General features: G+C 41.7%; 1 protein-coding gene across 3 annotated transcripts; it reads left to right on the forward strand.

Annotated features, from left to right (window-relative positions):
• The first annotated feature begins 21 nt into the window (after positions 1–21).
• KIN (Kin17 DNA and RNA binding protein) lies at positions 22–24,400 on the forward strand. Of its 3 annotated transcripts, none has more exons than XR_012156853.1 (13): positions 22–211; positions 2,397–2,491; positions 4,891–4,934; positions 5,049–5,171; positions 6,145–6,326; positions 11,631–11,679; positions 11,995–12,052; positions 13,916–14,045; positions 15,925–15,975; positions 16,725–16,793; positions 17,816–17,915; positions 18,155–18,337; positions 19,170–19,254. XR_012156853.1 is itself a non-coding variant. In XM_073328820.1 (13 exons), the coding sequence occupies exons 1-13, from the start codon at positions 98–100 to the stop codon at positions 21,250–21,252; spliced, it is 1,179 nt and encodes a 392-aa protein (XP_073184921.1). In that variant the 5' UTR covers positions 23–97; the 3' UTR covers positions 21,253–24,400. The 3 variants fall into 3 exon arrangements, 2 of the variants coding, with proteins under 2 accessions (XP_073184921.1, XP_073184922.1); XM_073328820.1 differs by lacking the exon at positions 18,155–18,337 and adding an exon at positions 21,190–24,400 and having other exon boundaries at positions 23–211; positions 19,170–19,270; XM_073328821.1 differs by lacking the exon at positions 18,155–18,337 and adding an exon at positions 21,190–24,400 and having other exon boundaries at positions 23–211; positions 13,919–14,045; positions 19,170–19,270.
• The last annotated feature ends 256 nt before the right edge of the window (positions 24,401–24,656 follow it).

Raw genomic sequence — 24,656 nt, forward strand, 5'->3', positions numbered from 1 at the left:
CCGCGTGGCCGGCCGGCGGAAGGCGTTCCGGGGTCGTGTCCTTCCGCTTCCGGTCGGGGCTGAGGGGGGTCGGGAGGCCGCCGCCGCCGCCGCCGCCATGGGGAAGTCGGATTTCCTGAGCCCCAAGGCCATCGCCAACCGCATCAAGTCCAAGGGGCTGCAGAAGCTGCGCTGGTACTGCCAGATGTGCCAGAAGCAGTGCCGGGATGAGGTGAGCCGGGGCTGCGGGGCCGGGCAGGGGAGCTGGGGTGCAGCGGGCGGCGAGGCGAGACCAGGCGGCTGGGCCTGGGCCGTAGCTAGGGTAGCGGCCCCTGGCTGGGGTAGGGGGCTGTGCCGAGGGGAGGCGGGCTCGGAGACCCATGAGGGCGGCGCAGGGCCAGGGCGCCCCCCCCCCCACGCCTGGGGCGGGCAGGGCTCGGCTCGTCGCTGTCCTCAGCGGAGCGCTAATGGGAGCTCGGTGCCGTCGAGCACGGGAAGGGGGCGTCGCTCTGCGCAGCAGCCTCCTGCAAACGCGACCCCTGTCGAACGGGGGGGTGCTCAAACCCGGGGTCGCAAGGTGGTTACATGCGGGTCGCCAGCTCCCCTTAAATTAAATCCCTTAATTTATAAGTTTCAGAGTAACAGCCGGGTTAGTCTGTATTCGCAAAAAGAAAAGGAGGACTCGTGGCACTTTAGAGACTAACCAATTTATTTGAGCATCAGCTGTAGCTCACGAAAGCTCATGCTCAAATAAATTGGTTAGTCTCTAAGGTGCCACGAGTCCTCCTTTTCTTAATTTATAAGGGGGGTTACAGTCAGAGGCTTCCTTTGTGAAAGGGGTCACCAGTGTAAAAAAAAAAGGTTTGAAACCCACTGCGGTTGAAAGACTAGTAATAAAGACTTACATGTATCTATAGCAAAGGAAGAGTCTTTTACATAACTAACCTTTTTTTTTCTTTTGCCTAAATCAATGCTAATCCATATCAGAGGAGGCTATACATTCAAATACAATTCAGTGAACTAAACAAGATCCATTTTAAGTCAATTCGCTGCATTGTAATAATCCAAACAAAACAAATTAATAAAGTACACTGGGTAAGATTTAATTCTTTTGCTTGACATTTGTTTCACATGCCTTTGCAAAACAACTGTAAGTGTATTAATACACAGAGTGAAAGGCTGATTTCTGCTGCAGCTTTCGCAAGTATTACTGTCCTCTGATGAGATGTGTTTATTAACTTCTTCTAGTAATAATCTTGACAATTTCATAATAACATACTAGTGTACTAGATTTTCTCTCTTCTTTGGTAGAGGTCATCAGTATCACAAATACTTGCACAAATTGGGGCATTAGTAGTCCTTTCCACTTTCATAGTTGTAGCACTGATCTCTATCAAATCTGTTAGAACTTGTAATGAGCTTTTTCTTCACTTGTGACACTTTTCAGAGTAGCTGCCGTGTTAGTCTGTATCCGCAAAAAGAAAAGGACTACTTATGGCACCTTAGAGGCTAACAAATTTATTTGAGCATAAGCTTTCGTGAGCTACAGCGACACTGACATTCTGCATGTGTGTTTTGCCCCAAATGTACAAGTCCCATATCACTTTGTTTATTGAACGCAGACCATGTGCTTAATGCTGAACAGAACAGAGGGTGATAACCCCTGCCCGTACATGCTTTCAGGTTGCTATGGACACTCAGTACCTTATGATCAAGCTCTTCGGTCCCAAAGTGACAAATACTTATGCATATACTCACTAGGACTAATCAGGTGAGGAAGGTAACCGCTTTGTTGTTATATCTTCAGAATTGGGACCTAAAGGCTTGATCCTAACAGTGCTAAGTGCCCACAACTTACATTGAAATCAAGGGAAAATGCAGGCTCTCGACCTGCCCCTCAGGACCAGACCATAAAAATACATCAGGATAATGAGCATCAGCTGACTGGGAAATAGAATAATCAAATAGCAGTGCAGCATTATTAAAAAATAACATCTCTTATGCAAGAGGAGAGTTAAAACTAGGTAGGCATCACAGAAGAATCGTTTTAAGCAATTTTAAAGAGAAGAGCATAGATTCTTGCTACGTTGGAATGGAGAGGGCATTCTGGGCATAAAGGACCATTTGAAAAAAGGGAGTGGCTGGTGTGCAGGCGATGTGTTGGTAAAGCCAAGGGAATCTCCTTTCACTGTAACAGTAATAAGGCTTATGACAAACATTTCACACTTCAGATGCAGGAGTCATACAGTTGCTGCCTTAGCTCTGTTCTCCCACATTAGCTGCACTATGCGATGATGGTATTACCAGGGTTGAGTCAGTTTTATTTTTTAAAACTCTAACTTAGGTTTTTTTGGTGTTTAAAATGTCAGTTTACTGACTTCTGTAAGTCAAGATAATGTTTATCTTTTATTTTACAGAATGGCTTCAAATGTCATTGTATGTCCGAATCCCACCAGAGACAGCTGCTACTTGCTTCTGAAGATCCTCAACAATTCATGGATTATTTTTCAGAGTTAGTTTCTCAAAATTCCCCACATAGGCCTTGATCCTGCAGTCGAATCTGGGAGGTTGCATCCTTGTGCCCTCTTGGAGTCCCACTGAAGCAACTGAATTTTGATGAATTTTAAAATTTTACTGTAGTGTTACTTGGTAGATATTTTTAAAGCAGCAGTATGAAAAGGGAGCAGCGCAGAAGTAAGGGTGGCAATACTGCAACTCCCCCCCTCCTTTTGGGTCAGACCCCTACAGTTGTAACATAGTGAAATTATGTTTTCAGTTCAAAATCTGAAAATTTATGATTTTAAAAATCCTATGATCGTGAAATTGACCAAAATGGACCATGAATTTGTAAGGGCCCTGGTTATATAGTAAGAAAATGTCACCTGGTAGAAGTTACTATTATTATGAATTTGTATTATCGCAGTGCCTGGGAGCCATAGTGATGGACCAGGATCCAATTGTGCTAGGTGCTGTGGAAACACAGAACAAAAAGACAGTCCCTATCCCAAAGAGCTTACAATTTAAGATAAGAGATGACAGGTAGCTACAGACAGACAGGGAAGTACAAGGAAACAAGGGGACAGTATTTGTCTGCATGATAGGCAGTGCTTTCAGCACGTGAGCTGTGTAATTGTCAGGGTTTTTTTAGTCATCATAGCAAAGGAGAGTTTTGAGGAGTGATTTGGAAGTGGATAATAGGGTAGCTTTGCTGATGTTTATGGGAAGTGCCTCCCATTTGTGAAGGACAGCATGGGAGAAAGCACAGAAGTACTTATTTGAAAACTTAAGTGTGTGATGAAGGTTGGCATCATAGGCTGATTGGAGGTGAGTGTCAAAAGCTCAACAGAGAATGAGAGATGATGGAGATTGATTGTAAAGGGCCTAGAAAGTGACAACAAGTAGCGTATGTTTGATGCAGTGGAGAAGGGGAGATAGTGGAAAGATCCAAACGGAGATGTGACATGGGCAAAGGGACGGGTTAGGGAAATTATCTTAGCAACAGCATTCTGAACGGTTACAAATGGGGGAAGAGTGCCTTTGTCAAGACCAGTGAAAAGGATGTAGCAGTAATGAGATGTGAGATAATGAGAGTTTGAATGAGTGTTTTAGTTGTGTGGGTGGATAGGAAAAGCCATATCTTAGACAAGTTATGTAGAAAGAATCAGCCATATAAGGACATAACCTGGATGTGAGTACACAGAGTGAGCTCCAAATCCAGGATGACATTCAGGTTATGGGCTTGAGTGGCTAGCAGAATGGTGGTGGTGTCCACAGTGATCAAGAAAGGAGGTAGAAGGGAGGGCTTGCAGAGGAGAAGATTATGAGCTCTGTTTTAGCCAAGTTGAGCTTGAGCTGTCAGCTAGGCAGCCAAAGGAATTGTCAGAGAGAGATTTTAGTTGAGACAGAAGGAGGCAGGTCTGGAGCAGAGAGGTAGATCTGTGAGTTGTTGGCATAGAAATGGTAGCTGAATTTGTGTTACTGATGAGATTGTCCAGAGATAAGATAGAGAAGAGGACCAGCGACACAGCACTGTGGAAAAGTTGGAGGGAGGATGAGGAGGATCCTCTGAAGGATGCACTGAAGGAGCAATAAGTGAGGTTGGAGGAGAACCCTGCAAGGACAGAGTCACAGAAACCAAGGAAGGACAAGATTTCAAAAAGAAGAGCATAGTTGATGTCAAAGGCAGCTGACAGGTCAAGGAGGATAAAGGGTATGTCTACACTGCACACGCCTTATGGTGGCATATAAAGTATATACACTGCACTCCCATCGCCCCCAGCACAGACAGAAATAGCATTGTAGATGGTGAGGAACTGATTAGGTGAGTGGAGTAAAGTCATGTCTGAACCCTTTGGGTATGTACCCTACGTGGCTATCTACACACCCAAGTAGCACCTCTCCTGTTTTCACTGCTATTTTTAGTAGTATAGTGTCCTGCTGCTAGAGTCGCTGGCAGGGGGAGGCAGCTGGGAAAGGCTCTGGCAGCTCCCCATTGCCAGAGCCTTTCTTCATTGCAGGGAGCTGTTGGAGCCTTCCACTGACACATGTAGCTACACTCCTCAGTGTACTGCATCGTGTAGTTCCGTATACCTTGCACGCCACCACCCGTGGTGTGCAGAGTAGACATAGTCAAAGTGTATGTGAGTACATTGACACATTTGCACAATTGTATAAATACAGGCACGCACACTGTGCATATAGACTTTTGTAGGTGTGTAGGGTGATACACATATGATACCATATTTTAAATGTTCCAGTGAAAGAGGAAATGGATTATCTGAATCTGGTGATATTCTTTTGAACTGAATACACCTCTTTATTTTGTAAATATTTTTCCATTGTCATTTATAAATGCAAATGCTACGCAACTGTAAAAGCATTATTTAAATAGTCTCCTTTGTATTCCATCAGGGAATTCCGAAATGATTTCTTAGAACTGCTCAGGAGACGATTTGGTAAATATTTTGATTATTTTTGTTAATAACCCTGTATAGTTCAAAAACAAAAATTCACATCAGTTTCTCCCCAGTAATGGACTTGTATTTAACAGTAATATATTTTTGTTTTAGGAACGAAAAGAGTCCACAATAATATTGTATACAATGAATATATCAGCCATCGAGAGCACATCCACATGAATGCCACGCAGTGGGAAACCCTAACTGACTTTACTAAATGGTTAGGGAGAGAAGGTAATTTTATTTCCTATAAGAAATGATTAATTACTGGCAATGCAGTCACTCAATAATCAATAAAACCTGCTGATTAGTCCAAAATACTGAAAATCCATAAGAAGTATGCATATACATTTATTGTACTCCCATCAGTGCCACATAAATAGTGATACATGTGATAAATTTCAAACCTTATGCTAACTTCTGAGGCTTTTCCTGCTTCATCTGCGCTCTGCCCACTAATCCACATCCACTGGAACTACTACTGAACTCGGATCAACTTTCAACGGCTGCCATTTAAAACAACAACGAACTATTAAAGAAATATTCCTTCCAAATATAGAATTGCTCCACAAATTAAGATGGCTTGAGGCCCTGAGTAGTCAATATTAATTACTGAACTTCTGAAAGGTTTAAGGCTTGATATCTACAATAATAGTTTTTCTGGTAAATGTGCATGTAGAGAAAATATGGCCTGGTGTGAAGGTTTGAGTGGCACTCATTGTAATGACCTGTGTGATTAACGTGGCCAAAGCAAACTCATTCTAATAAAATTACAAGTGTGATTAATTCGAACTCATTCTAGTAAAATTTATGCTATGGCACACCATTCTGTATGTGTAGTTATATATGTATGGATTTTTGTTTTCTCCTTGTTGAAAAAAGCATTTCCATTCCCATATTTTATTAAACAAAGGGAGCTTATGTACTTATGTCACTGTTAGCTACACTGACCTATTTCAAAGTAAATCTGATTAGCTGAAAGAAAAGATTATGCGTAAGATAGTTTAAAAGCAGTAATTCAAGAATAGTACATGGAGAAATTGTGTGCTACAGGTAATCAATACATCGATACACTAAATACAGTCTATGATGCATGTCTTGGCATTTACTTATTCCATAAACATAATTTCTTAAATGTAAGCATTTTTTTTTTTAGTTTGGTTTTGGTAGTAACTGTTGAAACATGATCTATGCTTGTTTTTTTAAGGCTTCTGCAAAGTGGATGAGACTCCTAAAGGCTGGTATATCCAGTATATTGATCGGGACCCAGAAACTATCCGTAGACAACAAGAACAAGAGAAGAAGAAGAAACAAGACCTTGATGATGAAGAAAAAACTGCTAAATTCATTGAAGAGCAAGTTAGGAGAGGCTTGGAGGGGAAAGAACAGGTGAGAAGATCTTATATATACCAATCTTCACATTCAGAAGTGCTCTTATTAAATATTTAATTTAATCCACATAGGACTGCTCTGTCAAATCTTCCAATGGACTCACATCTGCAGTTACTTAGCTATGATACAAACGGTCAGTCTTCACGCTCCAGGTTACAGGTCAATCACCAGCTGGGGTTAGGGAGGAATTTTCCCCAGGTAACTAATGCTGGATTGGTAACATGTATCATGGGTTCTTTGCTTTTGTATTTTTTTTTGGTCTCCTCTGAACCATGAGGGATAGGCCAGGGGTTCTCAACCTTTTTCTTGCTGATGCCCCCAGGGCCCGGCAGGGGAAGAGCGGGAGCCTGGGTTGGGGGGAACCCTTAAGCATAGGCATAGTTTTACCTCTATTTTGGGGGGGGGCAAGGGCTGACTGGGCTCGAGCCAGCTCCGCACAGCAAGGTCCAAAGAGGGAGCAGTTATATGGAAGACCAAGATGTTTCATTCATTGGCCAAATTTACATTTCTGGTGTGAGGGGAAACAGAAACAGCTCTTTGGGGCAGGGATTGCCACTTTATGCAGCGCCCAGCACCATGGGACCTGACCTAGATGCTGTTGTGATACAAATATTCTAGTAATCCCAAACTTCTAATGATCTCAGCTACACTAGAGTTTCTTCAGAAGGTTCAGCTGGGGTCCTACAACCAGCCAGCTACAGCAGCATTTTGTAGCCTACCACATGGATCCTCCATTTGAGTATCAGGTGCTGTGTTCAATCGCACTGGCAAATTAGGTAGGTGGGTGGCTGGCCCTTCTAGTCTCCATTCCCTCCGAAAGGCAAGTTTTGGAATTAGTTCCTATGTCCATACAAGAAGCATTCTACCTTTAATGAGGAAAATGTTATTCTTATAACTCCAGAAACCTTTCTGTTCAAGGTAAGTCCCTCTTTCCACAATTCCTGGAAAATAGTTCTCCCTTCATTTAGCTCTAACCCTTGGAAGATTGTGTCATTACTAGAGCTCTAAAGACATATCTCCAACATATACAATTTTATCCTGTTCATCTTTTTCTATCCAAAATGCCAATCCCTTAGGACCTCAGGTTGCTGCAGGCAAGTCGTAAAAATCCCGCACCAGTTAGCCTCCTCGGCTTCTGGGAGACTATTCACAGAAGTCCCTAGAGGCATTGTGGGGATGGGGGGAATGTATGAGTCTTATCTGAGGAAGACTTGCACAATAAGTTTCCATTCCTCTTCATTCCATTCCTTCCTTTTGATAGGAGGGTGTCTGTGATGGGGTGTCTGCACCACACTGGCAGAAAAGGGGTTAAAAGGAGCCCTAGGGAGGCTGCGCAGGAGGTAGCCAATCACAGAAGGGCTTATGGGAGCAGCCAGTCAGGGCCGGGCTGGCCCATATAAGAAGGACTGCAGAACAGAGCAGGGTCAGTCACTCCCTGGAGCTTGAGAAGGGAGGAGGAGTGGCTGCCTTTCAGGCAGAGGACAGCAAGCACCCTGGACCACGTAGTGCTGCAGGCAGGGACCCAGAGAACTAAAGGCAGCTCCTGGCAGGCTGCAGGGATCTGCAGCTTGAGGCCCTGATGCAAGGGCAAAGAGGGTGCTGGAGTCACTGAAGGAAGTGGCTAGATAGTGGACTGCAGGTCCCCCCAAAAGGAGGGGAACATGGAGAGCGTCACTGAAGAGGACGCTGCAGTCATGGGAGTGACGTGGGACCAGGAACAGAGGTGACAGCAGTCAAGACACCACCAGAAGAGGGTACAGCACTAATTTCCTGGACAGCTAGCAGGCACTGCAGTGGTGAGGCATGCCCCGTCACAGTGTCCTATCAAGGTCCCTCACCAAAGGCTCTTAAGCAAAGCAAGCTGTCATGGGATAAGAGGGAAGGTCCTCTCCTGGATTTGTAACTGGTTAAAAGATAGGAAACAAAGGGTAGGAATAAATGGTCAGTTTTCAGAATGGAGAGCGGTAAACACTGGTGTCCCCCAGGGTTCTGTACTGCGACCAGTTCTATTCAACATATTCATAAATGATCTGAAAAAACAGGTAAACAGTGAGGTGGCAAAATTTGCAGATGATCCAAAACTACTCAAGAAAGTTAAGTCCCAGGCAAACTGCGAAGAGCTACAAAAGGATCTCTCAAAACCGTGCGACTGAGCAACAAAATGGCAGATGAAATTCAATGTTGATAAATGCAAAGCAATGCACATTGGAAAACATAATCCCAACTATACATATAAAATGATGGGGTCTAAATTAGCTTTTACCACTCAAGAAAGAGATCTTGGAGTCCTTGTGGATAGTTTTCTGAAAACATCCACTCAGTGTGCAGCGGCAGTCAAAAAAGAGAACAGAATGTTGGGAATCGTTAAGAAAGGGATAGATAATAAGACCGAAAATATCATATTGCCTTTGTATATATCAATGGTATGCCTACATCTTGAATACTGCATACATATGTGGTCGCCCCAGCTCAAAAAAGATATATTGGAATTGGAAAAGGTTCAGAAAAGGGCAACAAAAATGATTAATAAGACTGGGACTTTTCAGCTTGGAAAAGAGATGACTAAGGGGGGATATGATAGAGGTCTATAAAATCATGACTGGTGTGGAGAAAGTAAATAAGGAAGTGTTTAAATAATTTACTCCTCATTACTCAAGAATGAGGGGTCACCAAATGAAATTAATAGGCAGTAGGTTTAAAATAGACAAAAGGAAATATTTCTTCACACAACGCACAGTCAATCTTTGGAACTCTTTGTCAAAGGATGTTGTGAAGTCCAAGACTATACCAGGGTTCAAAAACTAGATAAATTCATGGAGGATAGGTCCATTAATGGCTCTTAGTCAGGATGGGCAGGGACGGTGTCCCTAGCCTCTGTTTGCCCGAAGCTGGGAGTGGGCGACAGGGAGTGGATCACTTGATGATTACCTGTTCATTCCCTTGAGGGCACCTGGTATTGGCCACTGTTGGAAGACAAGATACTGGGCTAGATGGACCTTTGGTCTGACCCCGTATGGCTGTTCTTATGTCACTGGGTTGGTTCCCAGGTAACTCTTTAGTTTATAAATATCTCACTTTCTATTGGGGATTTTCTATTTCTGCCTATTATTGTACTGTAATAATTGAACTTCTGATGGTTTGAGTTGAAGGACAGAGCTCAGCCCTGGAGCCTCCAGCAACAGCATCTGAATTCCACTTGTGGGAGGCATTAGCCCACGAGTACTGGAAGGAAGTTTCTAACCGAAGGAAAATTATCATGTAAACATTTCTCATTCTCAAGAAATTAGCTACTAAAATCTTCTTTGAATTTAAATGGGAGGGAAAAGCAAGATGGTGATCAAAGTGACAGGACTTTTAAGGCCTGATCTTACATGACCTTCTAATTCCAAAATAACAAATGTTTTAGATCATCAAAAGTTTGGGAAACCAAATTCCAGAGATGAAAAGTAATTTTCTTTAGTACCGTGCTGTATTCTAGAGGACTTTTTCTTTGGCGTGGTTCCAGGACTCATTAACCTATTGATGCATGGGATTGAAACTTGCAGTTTTAATTCCAGGTATCCATAGGTAAATTTTAAGCAGCATTAAAATAAGTATTTTTCCTAGTTTAATATTCGAGTATACTGGCTGATTGTATGGGGGAAGCAGTAGATATGATATATTTTGATTTAGTAAGGCTTTTAACACAGTCCCACATGACATTCTCATAAGCAAACTAGGGAAATGTGATCTAGATGAAATTACTATAAAGTGGGAATTTGAACTGATTGAAAACTGGTTGAAAGACTGTACTCCAGTGGTCCCAAAATGTGGGGCACCTCCCCCCCCCAGGGGGCATGGAGGAATGTTTGGGGGGGCGGGGCTTGGATTAGCCCCCATTGGGGTTAGGAAGGGAGCAGCACCATGCCCCAGACTTGCTCCTCCACCAGGTTCCATTCAGCCCCCAGTCCTGCTCTGCCTCCAGGCTGAGCTCCACCTTTCACTCGCTCTCCACCCCCAGCCAGTTCTACCCTCATTCCCTCTCTGCCCTCGACAAGTTCCGTCTCTAACCCCAGCCCCAGTTCACCTTCAGCACACACTCCGCTGCTGAGGAAGCCATGGCTATGCAGTAATGGAGGGGGGTCCCGGACACATTCCGGTTTTGGTAAGGTGGTGGTGGAGGGCGGAGGGGTGTGACTGAAAACATTTGAGCGCCCTTGCTGTACTCAAAGCATAGTTATCAGTGGTTTGCTGTGAAACTGGGGGTGTGTATCTAGTGGGGTCCCACAGGGGTCTGTCCTGGGTCCGGTACTATTCAATATTTTCATTAATGAGTTGGATAATGGAGTATAAAGTATTCTTATAAAATTTACAGTTGACACCAAGCTGGGAGGGGTTGAAGTACTTTGGAGGGCAGGATTAGAATTCAAAATGACCATGGCAAATCAGAGAATTGATCTGAAATCAGCAAGATGAAATTCAATAAAGACAAAGGCAAAGTACTACACTTAGGAAGGAAAAATCAAATGTACAAGTACAAAATGGGGAATAACTGGCTAAATGGTAGTACTGCAGAAAAGGATCTGGCAATAAAAGGGATCACAAATGGAATATGAGTCAACAATATGGTACACTTGAGAAAAAGGTAAATATAATTCTGGGGTGTATTAACAGGGATGTTATATAGAAGACACAATCATTCATTCGATATGGCACTGGGGAGGCCTCAGCTGGAATATTGTGTTCAGTTTTGGTTGATTTGGAAGATTTAGATTAGATATTAAGAAAACCTTTCTAATTACAAGAATAGTTAAGTACTGGACTAGATTACCAAGGGAGGTTGTGGAAACCCGATCATGGGAGAACATAGTCAGGGATGGCCTCGGTTCTTGCCTCATCACAGGAGGATGGACTAGATGGCTTCTTGAGGTCCTTTCTGTCCCTACGATTCATTGAACCTGCAGTGCCTCAAAATAGGGAAGAGTCTCATCATTTCTGTATCATTTGGAAAGCCTGTCTCTCTGTATAGCCGTGTTGGCTCAGGAAGAAATAGGGCTATTAATAAAAGGTAACTTTCCTTTCCTATTGGAGCCAGTCTGTTTCAGATGATATCCATATAGAGAATCTTCATTGGAGAATTCTGCACAGGGGTCTATAACAAGATGTCTTCTAGTCCTGATCCTCCTAACTTGTCAGGCCAGAGTGGCTAGTTTGATAACCTTATAATAGTTGTAAAAATTGAGCTAATTAAAGATCCCCAGCAATGATATCACGTCAGTTGTTTATTCAACCCTTGAAGTTTGTTTTATTTTTCTTTGGCAGGAAAGGCCTGTCTATACTGAACTAAACAGAGAAAATGATGAAGAGAAAGGTAACTGGACTTTTAATATGCATGTTTAGAATTTATGGAGGATATTTGTGATCTAGGATTAAAGCAGTGGACTGAGCATTGAGGCTTAGCATTGGTAAAGTGCTTTAAGATCACAGATGAAAATCACTATAGAAGAGCGAAGTATTCTTCTTGTACTGTATAAAGAAGTTCATTTTAAAGGATGAGCCAAAACATTTGAATAGTAAATCTTTCTGTATTTGTGTTGCTTCTAATTTGCAATTCATCACTGTAACACCCTTAAATACAGTTAGATGTGAAGGATAGAAATAGAGTAACATCTCTTTATTTTTTTAGTTGCATTTAATTTAAACAAAGGAGCCAGTACTTCAGTAGCAGCATCGTCTAAAACAAGGTGAGGAAAAGACATGAAGCATCCCATGCTGTTTGTGTCCTGTCTTATTGTTTGTATTATGGTAGCACCCACAATGCGCTAAGTGTTGTTCACGTGTACAGCGAGACAGTTCTTGCCCTAAAGAGCATGCAGTCTATTTCCTGATCCTGCTGTGTTATACAGAAGGCCAGACTAGATTATCTAGTGGTCCCTTCTGGCTTTAAACTCTGTGAATCTATTGGCCTGGTGGGTGGAGCCCCATGGAAATCAGTGGGCTTCCTCGCATCCACTGACTAGGAGCCAGATGCAGGATCAGCTCCTAAGAAGACAAGCAACATATGAAAAGTCAGATAAAGGACTAAAATATACAATCAGAAATATTTAAATGAGCATCCGATATCCCAGCTGCCTTTCTACTTATCCACTACTAGTTGACTAGTTTAGTCTTGTAAACCCATGTTTGACTACTGTGGCCAATTGCCTTCAATGCATTTTCCTGATCAGCATTCAGGAAGGTGAATCCAAATAAATCTTTTTAAACTTCATTGAGTTTCGGTGTAACCACAAGCAGTGCAAGACAAAGGGATCAATAATATAAGCAATGCTGATAAGAAGTTACAGCAGTCTGTGAAAACATTTGGCTAGCAAGAAACCATCCTTTCTCATAGGACAATATTGTAATTAAACATATTACAGGTAAAATGAAAGCTCTCTTCTCATCACAGGGGAAGCGTCTAGATAAGATATCTGATGTGAGATATGCGAGATAGAAAATTAGACTATAAACTGGTTCAATATAATAGAGGGATTTTAAGCTTTGAGGTATATTATAAATTACACCTAAAGATTCCACTCCCAGGTAGTGCTCAAGGTGATTACAGGATTTAAAATACAAACTTCCCTGAATAGATCTCCTGCAAGTAAGAAGTACTGTTCTGAGTGTTCTCCAGCTATTTGCTGGAATTAGTCTGTCTAGACCTCTGTGAAACTAGTAGGCCAAGTGACCTAAATTTCTCATGCCAAGTTAGAGATGCTCCCAGGCACAAGATTTCTGTAACATTAATGCAGAAGTAAAAGAGACTTGTAGAGAGTGTATCTAGATCATGATAACCTGCACTATTTTATTTTTAATTATCCTTAGCACTTATATAGCACTTTACATCTACAAAACACTATTTGAACACAAGACAATAAACATTGTTACCAAAGCAAACAAACTGACTTCCTGCAAAATCAGAACCGATCTTTCTTAAAATCGGTCAAAAAAACGAAAAATTGCAGATTCAAAATAAACAAGAACGAATCCATATCCAGGTATAGGATCTTGATCACTTTGCTCACTGTCTGTAAACGCAGCAGCTTCCTACAGAGAAGCAAGAACATATGGCCCAATTCAATCTGAGAGGTTTTGTTAATGAACAGGCTTTTGTCCACCTATTGTACCTCTGCCCACAGATAAATTTCTCCGTAATGTGTGCTAGAAGAAACATTTTTGTACTAAAATGGTTGAAGCATCCATCTAAGTCTTGGACCAGTGGGTTGGTTTGACCATCAGATTGTTTGCCTCTTGGAGTTCCTGCAATCCAAACGCAAAAGTTGGTACAATTCGTGCCCCAGAGATTATAATCCAATGCCTCGATCCTGCAAATTGATCTGCTCCTGTGTCCATATAGGTCCCCATTGAAATCTGGTGCAGGATTCATGTAGATTAAGTGGCGGGATTGAGGTCTAAAAGATCAGCTGCACCTCTGCACAGCCTGTTCTCCGGGGGCATCTCTGTAAAGGTGTCAGTTTAAGACTTCCCTGATAACCTAAAACTTCTATGCTTACGCTTTGTACTGTTCACTTTTTTAAAACATCATCTTAATCTAAACCCTCTTCCAGCAGTGTCCTTGGACCAAGTGCATTGAAGATGGTGGGAGGAGCAGGATCAGTTAAACGGAAAGAATCTGCTCACAGCTCAGGCCAATCAAAGGAGAAAAAGAAGAAATCTGCACTGGATGAGATCATGGAGGTACAGTGAGAATGTTACCTAGAGATCCATGCCTTTGTAATCCAAGTCTAAATCACTAAGTGCACTCTACTTGGGGCTACCTTTGAAAAGAACTTGAAGCTCCAGATTGGGTGGAATTCAGCAGCTCACCACTTTACACGATCATCGTGGCTTATCCCACGTAATACCAATGCCTCCTATTCTACCCATGCTCTATTTAATTCTGGATGCAGATCAAGGGGTCTGGATTTTTCAAGTGACCTAGCTTAGTACATCTTTTATAAGAAAAGTTTTTATTCTAGACAAAATTTTATAAATGTCTAAAGAGAATTGCCTTTCATCTTAATGAAAGAGTCCTATTCAATTAGATCACATAATGGCAGAGAGCTAAAAAGCGACCAATTTTAAAAGTGCTTATATACTAATGCTAGAAGTCTAAGTACTAAGATGGGTGAACTTAAGTGCCTGGTATTAAATGAGATATTGATATAATAGGCATCTCAGAAACATGGTGGAATGGTGATCATCAATGGGGGACACAAATATTTTGTACCCTTGTATTAAGGAATGACAGAATAGGTCATGCTGGTTGGGGAGTGGCACTATATGGGAAAGAAAGCATAAAGTTAAATATAGTACAAATCTTAAATGAACCAAACTGTACTATGGAATTCTATGGATAGAAATTCCATGATTGAATAATAAGAATGTAGCAATGGGGATATATTTCTGACCAGGATGGTGCTGGTGACTGTGAAATGCTCAGGGAGATCAGAGAGGTTATGCAAATAGAAAACTCAATAGTAATGGGGGATTTCAACTATCCCCATATTAACTGGGTACATGTCACCTCAGGATGGAATGCAGAGATAAAATTTCTGGACATCATAAATGTCTGCTTCTTGGAACAGCTAGTCCTGAAACCCACAAGAGGAGAGGCAATTCTTGATTTAGTACTAAGTGGAGCACAGGTTCTGGTCCGAGAGGTGGATATAGCTGAATCAATTGGTAACAGCAACCATAATGTAATTATATTTAACGTCCCTGTATATGTGTGTGTCGGGGGTGGGGAGGGGGTGTGCGCGAAATACCAAAGAAGCCCACTACAGAAGCATTTAATTTCAGAAAGGGGAACTACACAAAAATGAGGAAGCTAATTAAACAGAAATTTTAAAGTACAGTTCCAAAAGTGAAATGCCTACAAACCGCATGGAAACTTAAAAACCCCCCACCATAATAAAGGTTCAACTTAAATATATACCCCAAATTAAGAAAATGTAGTAAGAGGACCAAAACAGTGCCACCACAGCTGAACAACAAAGTAGAAGAAGTTAAATTCTACTGAGGAAAATAGGAAGGAGTATAAACTCTGGCAAGTCAAGTGTAAAAGTATAATTAGGTGGGCCAAAAAAGAATTTGAAGAGCAACTAGCCAAAGACTCAAAAACTAACAGCAAAAAAGTTAAGTACATCAGAAGCAGAAAGCCTGCCAAATAATCAGTGGGGCCACTGGATGATCAAGGTGCTAAAGGAGCACTCAAGGAAGATCAGGCCATTACAGAGAAACTAAATGAGTTTTTTGCATCAGTCTTAACCGCAGAAGAAGGTTGTAAGGGAGATTCCCACACCTGAGCCATTCTTTTTCGGGGACAAATCCCAGATTGTAGTGTCATTAGAGAAGGTTTTGGAAGAAATTGATGATAACTTATTACTATTTAATTTAAGACCAGATGGTATAATACCTACTGCGCTAGATGGACCATTGGTGTAGTAAACACCTTCACTATTCTGTTTTGGTTTGATACCTAAGTGCATGGAACTTGTTCAGGTTTTTAGGGGGAGGTGGGAACCTTGCACTGATATGAAAGGCCAAAAAAAAATTGACTTTTTTTCTTCTGTAGTTTGAAGAAGAAAAGAAAAAAACAGCCCGAACAGATTACTGGTTGCAGCCTGTAAGTATCTGAATAACTACATAGTTATCAGGCCAAATTCTGCCTTTGGGAACATGCACACAGCCCCTGCTGGTTTGCAACATGTATAGATCCAAGAGCAGAATATGACCAAAAGTACATTTTTATTTTCCAAACAGAGATATTATCATAAGTTAATTTCTCTCAGTTTGCAAATATCTCACTTTTCCTGGCTGCTGTGCAATATTTACTATGCTGAAACATTATACTTCAAATATTTAAGCTCCTTTATATACTGATGGCTTACTTTGTAGTTAAAGGACAGTTGCATCTAGAGGTTATCTACATGCACTTTTAACGGGGTGTCTTTTCCCCACTCTAGTGGTCAGACCATATAGAGATTTAGTAGTAAGATACAGCCTTTGAACTAACACAACTATGTCTTCCAGCTCAGGAAAGAGGGTCAGGCTGTTAGATCCAAATGTCCTGGTCAGGCCTTGCCAGTGATCCAGGAGGGCTGCTTTGTAACACACTGAATTCAAATTTAAGTATATTTTGAGTCAGTGAGGGCAGGAGATGCCTTTGTGGTGGGGTTCCTGCCACAATGAAAGTTCTATAATGTCATGTCTTAGAAGTGACATTGCCTGCTGACACTACACAGCATAACATCAGTGTCTGCTTGTGGGGACAACTGGAGTTAAAAGCTACTTGTGATGTAAACACTGAGTTGAGAGTAAGTTGTTTTTGTTTGTGTATTTAGCTTTTTCTCTTTCCTTTTTCCCCTTTTCCAGGAAATTGTTGTAAAAATTGTAACAAAAAAGCTTGGTGAGAAGTATCATAAGAAGAAAGCAGTTGTTAAGGTGAATCTACAGCATTTTATCCGATCAAAGTTTGTGAATAAAGTGATTGGACACAACCTAGTCCACAGCAATTAGAAAACATCTGTTTATTTGGTTGCTTATGGTGGTAGTGGTTGAACCCCAACTATCAGAATGAGGGCTTCCCTTTAACTTTCTCAGAGTTTACCAGATTCTCAGTTCCTTCTGGACAGTGAGTGACTTGGGATTTATTGCAAATCAAAATAGACGCTTGTGGGCATCCACTCACCTCTTCATTCTTGATGACCATTTTTCCCTATTAAGTTTACTCTTGTTACTGTTTTCTTCAGACTCTGATTTCATCGATGAGTCTTTTTAGAGCATACAGTCATCTTAAAGCTGTGTTGCTGGGGAGTGACCAAGAGCAGTGCATGGTATTTCAGTCCTTGAGACTGTGTCAGTAATCTCTGTCCAGCATTGAAGTGTAAAAATCCCAGATGATCTTAGAAGGAGGGGTCCCCTAAATTCACAAGTTCTTCAGTCTGGTGGCCCTTGCCTAATGGTCTGAAGTATCTCATCATCCTCTGAAGTAGCTAGCACTGGCCACTGTCAGAGACAGGATACTGCACTAGATAAACCATGGATCTGATCTAGCATGACAAAACCGATGGCCTACATTTTCAAAACTGAATAGTGATTTTGGATGCCCAATCTGAGACTCTTTAAAGTGGTCTGATTTTCAGAAAATCATTGTGCAGCATTTTCTAAAAATCAGGTCCATTTCAGACTTCTCAAGTTGGGCACCTGAAAACACTTGCCACTTTTGAAAATTTAGACCTATGTTCCTGAATCTACTTGCTATTAAGACTACTTTAAAAAAAAAAAAAAAAGGCAGAAAATCAAAGAATGATTCTGTTTTGTAATTACCCCGATGTATTTGCATCATTCATGTTACATGGCCATTTGCTTTTAAACCTCTTACCTGTATTTTTTTAATAAGAAAATAATCAAGTTATAGGTATCTTTCCCTTTTTAAAATAAATATATTTAATTTTCCATGACAGGAGGTAATTGACAAGTACACAGCAGTTGTAAAGATGATTGATTCTGGAGACAAACTGAAACTTGACCAGACACATCTAGAGACAGTAATACCAGCACCAGGTAAATTTATTTGCAAACGAGCTAGCAAAGCTGCATCTGATGGACTGACTTTCATTCTTTTGAGCTATAACTCATCAATTGTCACCTGAGGGTTATGATGACAAGTGTCATTTTACTAATTTTGTTCCTGGCCAGCATTTCTTATCCACATTGTATTAAGATATTCCTGTCATGTACCAAGTATCCTCTGGTTGCTGTTGGTGCAAATATTGCATTTATTCTTTTTGGTGATTTCACAGAGCTTTCCAAGAGGAATTATGCTCCTTCTAAGAAGGATAGGAAGCATTTTTTGGTTTGACTAGATGAAAGCATCTCTCTTCAGCTGCCAGGAAGTATCTGTAGGAGTCTGCCAAAGAACTTTACTGATTGTCCTCAATGGTTCTTAGCATGCATTTTCCCTCCATGTAATACATATTATAAATGTAAGTGTATTGTTGAGGTATTTGTCACCTTAAAGTTTCCTCCATTGTCTGGAGTTCGTGATTGTAAGGTTATTTCTGGATATTGTGTTTTTGGCATTGATTTATTTATTTAGGAATAGTTTTATGATGGATGAGGGAGAAATTACAAGGATTTTGAAAAACAAAATAAAAATGAAGATGTAAATATTGTAAGGTAATTGAAGCTTGCCAGGGCCCCCTAGAGATCCCTGTTAGTCATAAAGTGCTGGATTGTGGTGGTTCCTTCACAGGCTCTCCCTAAGATGGACAGGATTCAAGGAAACTCTCCCCTCCTCTTGTGTACCTGCGCAGAGAGGTGCCCACAGTCAGTGCTGGGTTCCTGGATATTCAAGGACCAGGAAAGTCCCTCAGCAACAGTGAGGTACCCCAGAAGGGGAGTGATCCTAGAAGGAAGGTGATTCCTGCCCAAACAGCAGGCCTTGCTGGAGAAGGAGGGTGAATGCTGCATCCTTTCAGAGGGTGTCAGAGCTCCCATTGCTACATACCTCACATGTGCACTTCTAGTGAATTATGACAAGCTTCTCTGTGCTGCTTTTCAGCCTACTTAGATAAACCGGCATCGGCAGCTTCCTAAAAGCAAAACAACCTTCATCTGTATCACTCAGGCATTTTAGGATCAAGCAGTCCCTGAAGAAAAGCTGAGCATTGCTTCCAAGGGAACAATGTCTTCTATAGTTCTTGTAGATACAGACTTCCCAAAGTGACTCTGGCCTGTGTTTTCAGGAGAGAGGGGCTTGATCAAAAGACACTAAGAGTTCCCTATGGGTAAAGTTCTTCCTGTTTACTGTTTCAGGAAAGAAAGTTCTGGTTTTAAATGGAGGTTACAGAGGAAATGAAGGCATCTTGGAATCTATAAATGAGAAGAACTTCTCAGCAGCAATAATCATTGAATCTGTATGTACATTTTCAATATATGTAATAATCTTTCATTTATAGCACTTTTCATCAGTAGATCTCAAAGCCCTTTACAAAGGGTGAATATCATTATTGCCCCTTTGCAAATGGGGAATCTGGGACACAGATTGGTGCTCAGGGTCACCCAGCCGGCCAATAGGAATAGTACCCAAATCCTTTTAGGTTCTAATCCACTGCCCTATCTACTGGGCCTCCTTACCTTTAAAAGACAATGGGATACTGAATTTACAAATTGAACTTCAAAGATAAATTTGTAAAATATTTAATAGCTTTAATTTAAATGTGGTCTATTAATGATACAATAACTTTTCAACTGAGAAAGCAATACACTTAAAATGTATGTATGTATGAAATAAGAGAATTATCTTACTGTATTTATCAAGCTGGCTTTGTAGTTTGATGGATTTTGAATCCTTGTTGTTCATGCTACTTATAGTTAAGACTGTGTTTGCATTTTTGTTACAAACCACCTTTCTCAATGGAAAATATTCTCTGGGCTGAGCCTTAGTGTAAAAGGCCTTTTTTCTTTTGTATGAGTCCTATAAATCTCTAAAGAGAGATTTAAGGTTAAAGTCTGGCCCCACTGAAGTCAGTAAGAGTAGCTGTTGATTTCATGGGGCCAGAATTTCACTCAATGACTCTGTTTTGATGTCAGAGGGTAGTGGTTACTAAGTAAGTTAGAGACCTTTTTTTCTAGAGGTGTTTACTTGGCTTCTTGTTTCAGAGCTCCTGCCAGCATCAGCACAGAAATAAGGATGGCAGGGTTCGGTATTGCCACCTTTCTGTGCTGCTGCGTGCAGAGCTGGGCCCTCAGTCAGCAGCCACCTCTCTCCAGCCGCCCAGCTCTGCAGGCAGCAGCGCAGAGGTAAGGGTGGCAGGGTACGGTATTGCCACCCTTACTTTTGTGCTGCTGCTGGCAGGGCGCTGCCTTCAGAGCTGGGCACCCAGCCAGCAGCCACCTCTCTCTGGCTGCCCAGCTCTGAAGGCAGCTCAGAAGTAAGGGTGGCAATACTGCGACCCCTACCCCCCGCGACTCCCTTTTGGATCAGGACCCCCAATTTGAGAAATGCTGGTCTCCCCTGTGAATGCTGTATGGTACAGGGTAAAAGCACACAAAAGACCAGCTTTCATGCGGGGAGACCCGATTTCACAGCACGTGACACGTTTTTCATGGCCGTGAATTTAGTAGGACCCTACATATAACTTTTGAATGCAGTTACTGCTCTTGAACAGACAACCAGCGTAACTGCCCGTGCATTTGGTCACTTTAACATATAACATAGGACCTGACATATTGGATCAAACCCTTGGTTCATCTAGTCCAGTATCCTGTCTCCAACTGGCCAGCGCCAGATGCTTCAGAGGAAAGGTACAAGAAGCTTACAGTTGCCAGATGTGGAATAATCTTTTCCCCCCAGGCAGATCTCATTCTAATTCCTAATAGTTAGAGAGTGAAGCATGTAATTGTATATCCCTTCCAAAATTTACCATTAACTATTAAAACTGTGAATATTTCTGCCCATATAAATGTCCAATTCCTCTTTAAATCTTGCTAACTAGTAAGTAATTCCATAATAATATTAATGTGCAGTCTTCTCAAAACCTGGCCTTTCACATTAATGCATTGTCCACAGTCTCTGAAGGATGAAAGTTGTACATTAGGTAAAAATCAATAAACAAATGAATACAGCAATGTGTAAAAATGCCAAAGTTTCTTTCATTTCCTGTGTGCTATTCACTTAATAGCTATCATTTTCTTAAACATGGCTAAGTGTGGACAGGTTTGATTTGATTCAGTTGAGCTATATTGTAATTTTAAACTATTTATTATGAGATTCAACAAACATAGTTCTCCCTGCCCCCCACCCCAATCTTTCTTGCAATTTATTCATCTGCAGGGGCCTTTAAAAGGACGGAGAATTGAAGGCATCCAATATGAAGACATTTCCAAACTCCTTTGAGACTCAAAGCAATGGGTCAAAGCTGACTCCTGGAAACATCAAATTGGTGTCCACTATGCAGACACACAAGGCTCTACTATGTCAGAGTTTTTAATTTGTGTATATAGAAAAAACAACCTAGATTTATGTAAAGACCACTATAAATCTGTTAACATTTGTGAAAATCTTGTCTAATCTTTGATTCTGTATCAAAGTTGTATTATGTTGTAATATTTTAATTTGTTTTTCTTTTCTAAGATTAGGGGATACCTGTGTGCCGGAATATTTTACTTACTGAACTATGTTAAACATTTTATAAAATATCACCAGCTAGAAAGGGCCACTTGAGGCAGGTACTGTATGTAACGTAGCCTATAGTTTGCATAACATACTTCTGGATCTGCCGCCAAAACAAAATTCTGGCTTTAGAACAAGCAAAGAGATTAAAAGAAAAGCAGGAAGGCAGCAGTGCTGTAGGGGATTATTTTTCTGGGTTTTGATGATGTACATAAGAATGGTTTGGTTTATTAGTTTTAAAGTGAGTGCAATAAATTACAGCAAAACCTGCTTAATCAGTACTCTGCTAAACCGCACACCCAGTCAGGACCTGATCCTGGCATCCTCTGTGTTCCCATTAACTATCATGGTTGTACTTGCCTCTGTAGTGACTCCAAGATTTAACCCTTAATTGGCATGATTTATGGGGCAGTGCAGTTCTGTGAATGTGAGCAGTAAAGAAATGGCACATCTAGTTGTCTGCTCAGTTAATAGAAATGAACTGGTGGTTGTGCTGGCATAGATTCCCCAGGGCCTAGTCTTTTGTTCACTTTAATGCTGCTTTCCTGCTCTATTGTGGATCCTAAATGAGTCACTTTTCTTTGAATAGTTTTTAAAACGTGTAGCATTCTGTACAACACTTTTTTATTTTTAAAGCAATTTGTGGAATAAAAGCACATCTCTCTCAGCACAATGTATCCCTTAAAAGCCTCTGGATAATCAGTATTGTTGTCAACTGGTTCTCCCTAGTGGAATCAAGCCAAGAGTCCAGATGCATGTCTTGCTTTATTTGTTGAAATAGCTAAACTGCATAAACTACCATGGGAAGAGGATGAAACATTACATTTGGGCTGATAGGTCTCTGATTAAATCTCATGTGTTCTTGGAACATGAGATAGAAATGATCTTGACCCAGCTAAAATAGTTATGGAGAGCAAATCCACCTATTGGATACAATTGGGGGGGTTTTTAGATGCACTTGAGTCTGTGCTGATCCTCTCTTAGTAGTAGTTCTTTTGTAACACCTAGTCAGGACTGAGGCGCTGTTCTGCCAGGCACTGTACAGACCTAGGAAGACACAGCCCCCTAACTAGAAGAGCTTAAAATCAACTGAAGACAAGAAGGGAGGGAGGCGAGCAATAGGGGGTGAATGGAGAGGGTGGATGAGGGTAACTGGTAATAGTTACGTGGCTTTGTTTTGTCATAACTTGATGGAGCTGAATCATTGAAGTGACTGGGGATACCGGAGGGAGAGAGGCGGTGGATAGGAGGGAGAGAGGCATTTACATGAGTTTGGCTCAGGCTGGAGGGGAGGTTTTGGGTGTGGGGAGAGGCTGTGTAATTGGGTGAGAGGATGGAAGTGAGGAGGTGAAGGTGTGACTGTGGCTGGGCAGAAGGATGGGGATGCAGTGGGGAATAATAAGAAGTAGAGCAGCAATCTGTTTCCTAATGATGTTACAGACAGGAAAATAAGGGGGGCTGGTGCCCAGAGCACATCTCATTGGTTTGGAGAGGGATGGGGCGATAGTACCAGATTCTCCTTGGCTTGTGCTGGAGCTGCTGCTGGTAGCATATTCTGGGGGGTCAGAGGCTGCCAGGGCTCTCCTCTGGGAGAGTCTTAGTTTTTAGCGGAGAACACTGGGGACTGTGTCCAGAGGGGGTTGAGGTAGATTGGCTGGAGAGCCCAGAGTTAGTCTTGATTTAAAAAAAATACAATAAAAAATCTCTAACCTTCTGCTCTTTTCTTGCCTCAGTAGTTTTAGGCTGAGCAAGTTTCCTTGAGAAGATCTGACTGTGGTGTTCCTGATTAACAGGCAAATCTCCTCCTTCCTCTGGTCTAATGGCTGGACCGCGCAGGATGCTATGCCGATGCGTGCGTTAGCTGTGCCTCAGTCTGAGCAAGCTGCAAGTTCATGTCACCGTGTTAGTGAAAGAGGCACACGCACTGTCTGGCCTGCTGTTGAATTTATGGTCTCAAGGGGACCCCTGCTGGTGAAATAGTAGATTTTTCATATGCCCACCGCACTGAATTGTTTCTGAGATCGCATTTCATTGCAGATAAAATGGCTCCTTTTGACTCCCGGAACAGATGTGATGCGCTGCAGAGCAGTAACAAAGTGGCTTTAAAAAGCATCCGTTGCAGCTGAGTTTGTTTTAGGAAAGTTTTCCCACTTGTTCAAAACTCTTGATTCCTCCCAGCATGGCGGAGAGGAGGTGGCATCCCTGTTGTAGAGCCAGAGGAAGCTAAAGTACAGAAAGAAAAATGACTTGCTCAAGGCCACGTGCTAGAATGGAGTAAAGCAAGGAGTAATTTTAAGATAACCTGGCCAAGACTGGGAAGAGGTGGAGAGACGGGGACCTGAAGTTGGGCTTCAGGCATCTAATTACGTGTACCGATTTCAAAAGCACTGAGCTTTCTCATTAACCTCGATGGAAGCTATTGGAGGCTCAGCACTTTTGCAGGTCAGATCATCTGTTTAGGTGCTTAAATACCAATTCAGGAACCTAACTTTGGGTACCCATTTTAAATAATCTTGCACTCCCTACCCTCATTCCTTGAGCCCAAATGGTCCACTCCTGTATTTGGAGGCTGGACTTGCACATTTACTGAATAATATTATACATATTTAAGAGGATTTTCAAAGCTGGCTTTTGAAATACTTGATGCCATTACAGCATTTCCATTTACTGAATTGTGGCATTTCTTTTTTGTGTTGGGCACTCCCCTCTTGCTACCTTCTAGAAGGAAGTCCAGTTTATATTTCTGTGCAATCTGACATCTTCACTGTGAATTTTAATTGGTTAATATTGCAAAGCAGGTGTGAATTGAGGTTTGTTTCTGTAGTTCCTATATTTTGCATGCATTAAATAAAACTGGTTTTGCCTATGCTGATTTCCGTGTTGAAATGAAAGCCCAGCCCAGCCATTGCACTTCATGCACCGGGTTCCATTGCCCAGGAGTAGTTTATTTCTTTAGTCAGGAAGCACATTGAGAAGTAGCTGTGCTTCAGTTAACGGGAAAGGATGACTATAGTGATAGGAGTCCCATTGATAGAAGTGAAGCTTTCTGGGTTGGTGATTTTCTGTAGTTGGAGCACAAACCTTCTCCCTCACCGTTACCTGATTTATATTCTTGTGTAAGTTATATG

Source organism: Lepidochelys kempii, chromosome 1, assembly GCF_965140265.1.
Source record: "Lepidochelys kempii isolate rLepKem1 chromosome 1, rLepKem1.hap2, whole genome shotgun sequence".
NCBI lineage: Eukaryota > Metazoa > Chordata > Testudines > Cheloniidae > Lepidochelys > Lepidochelys kempii.

Excerpts from the sequence above, each read along its gene's own strand:
- KIN (XM_073328820.1), top strand. The coding sequence starts at position 98 with ATGGGGAAGTCGGATTTCCTGAGCCCCAAGGCCATCGCCAACCGCATC. Across the intron at positions 2,492-4,890 it reads TTCATGGATTATTTTTCAGA|GGAATTCCGAAATGATTTCT; the intron begins GTTAGTTTCTCA and ends GTATTCCATCAG. Across the intron at positions 14,046-15,924 it reads CACTGGATGAGATCATGGAG|TTTGAAGAAGAAAAGAAAAA; the intron begins GTACAGTGAGAA and ends TTTCTTCTGTAG.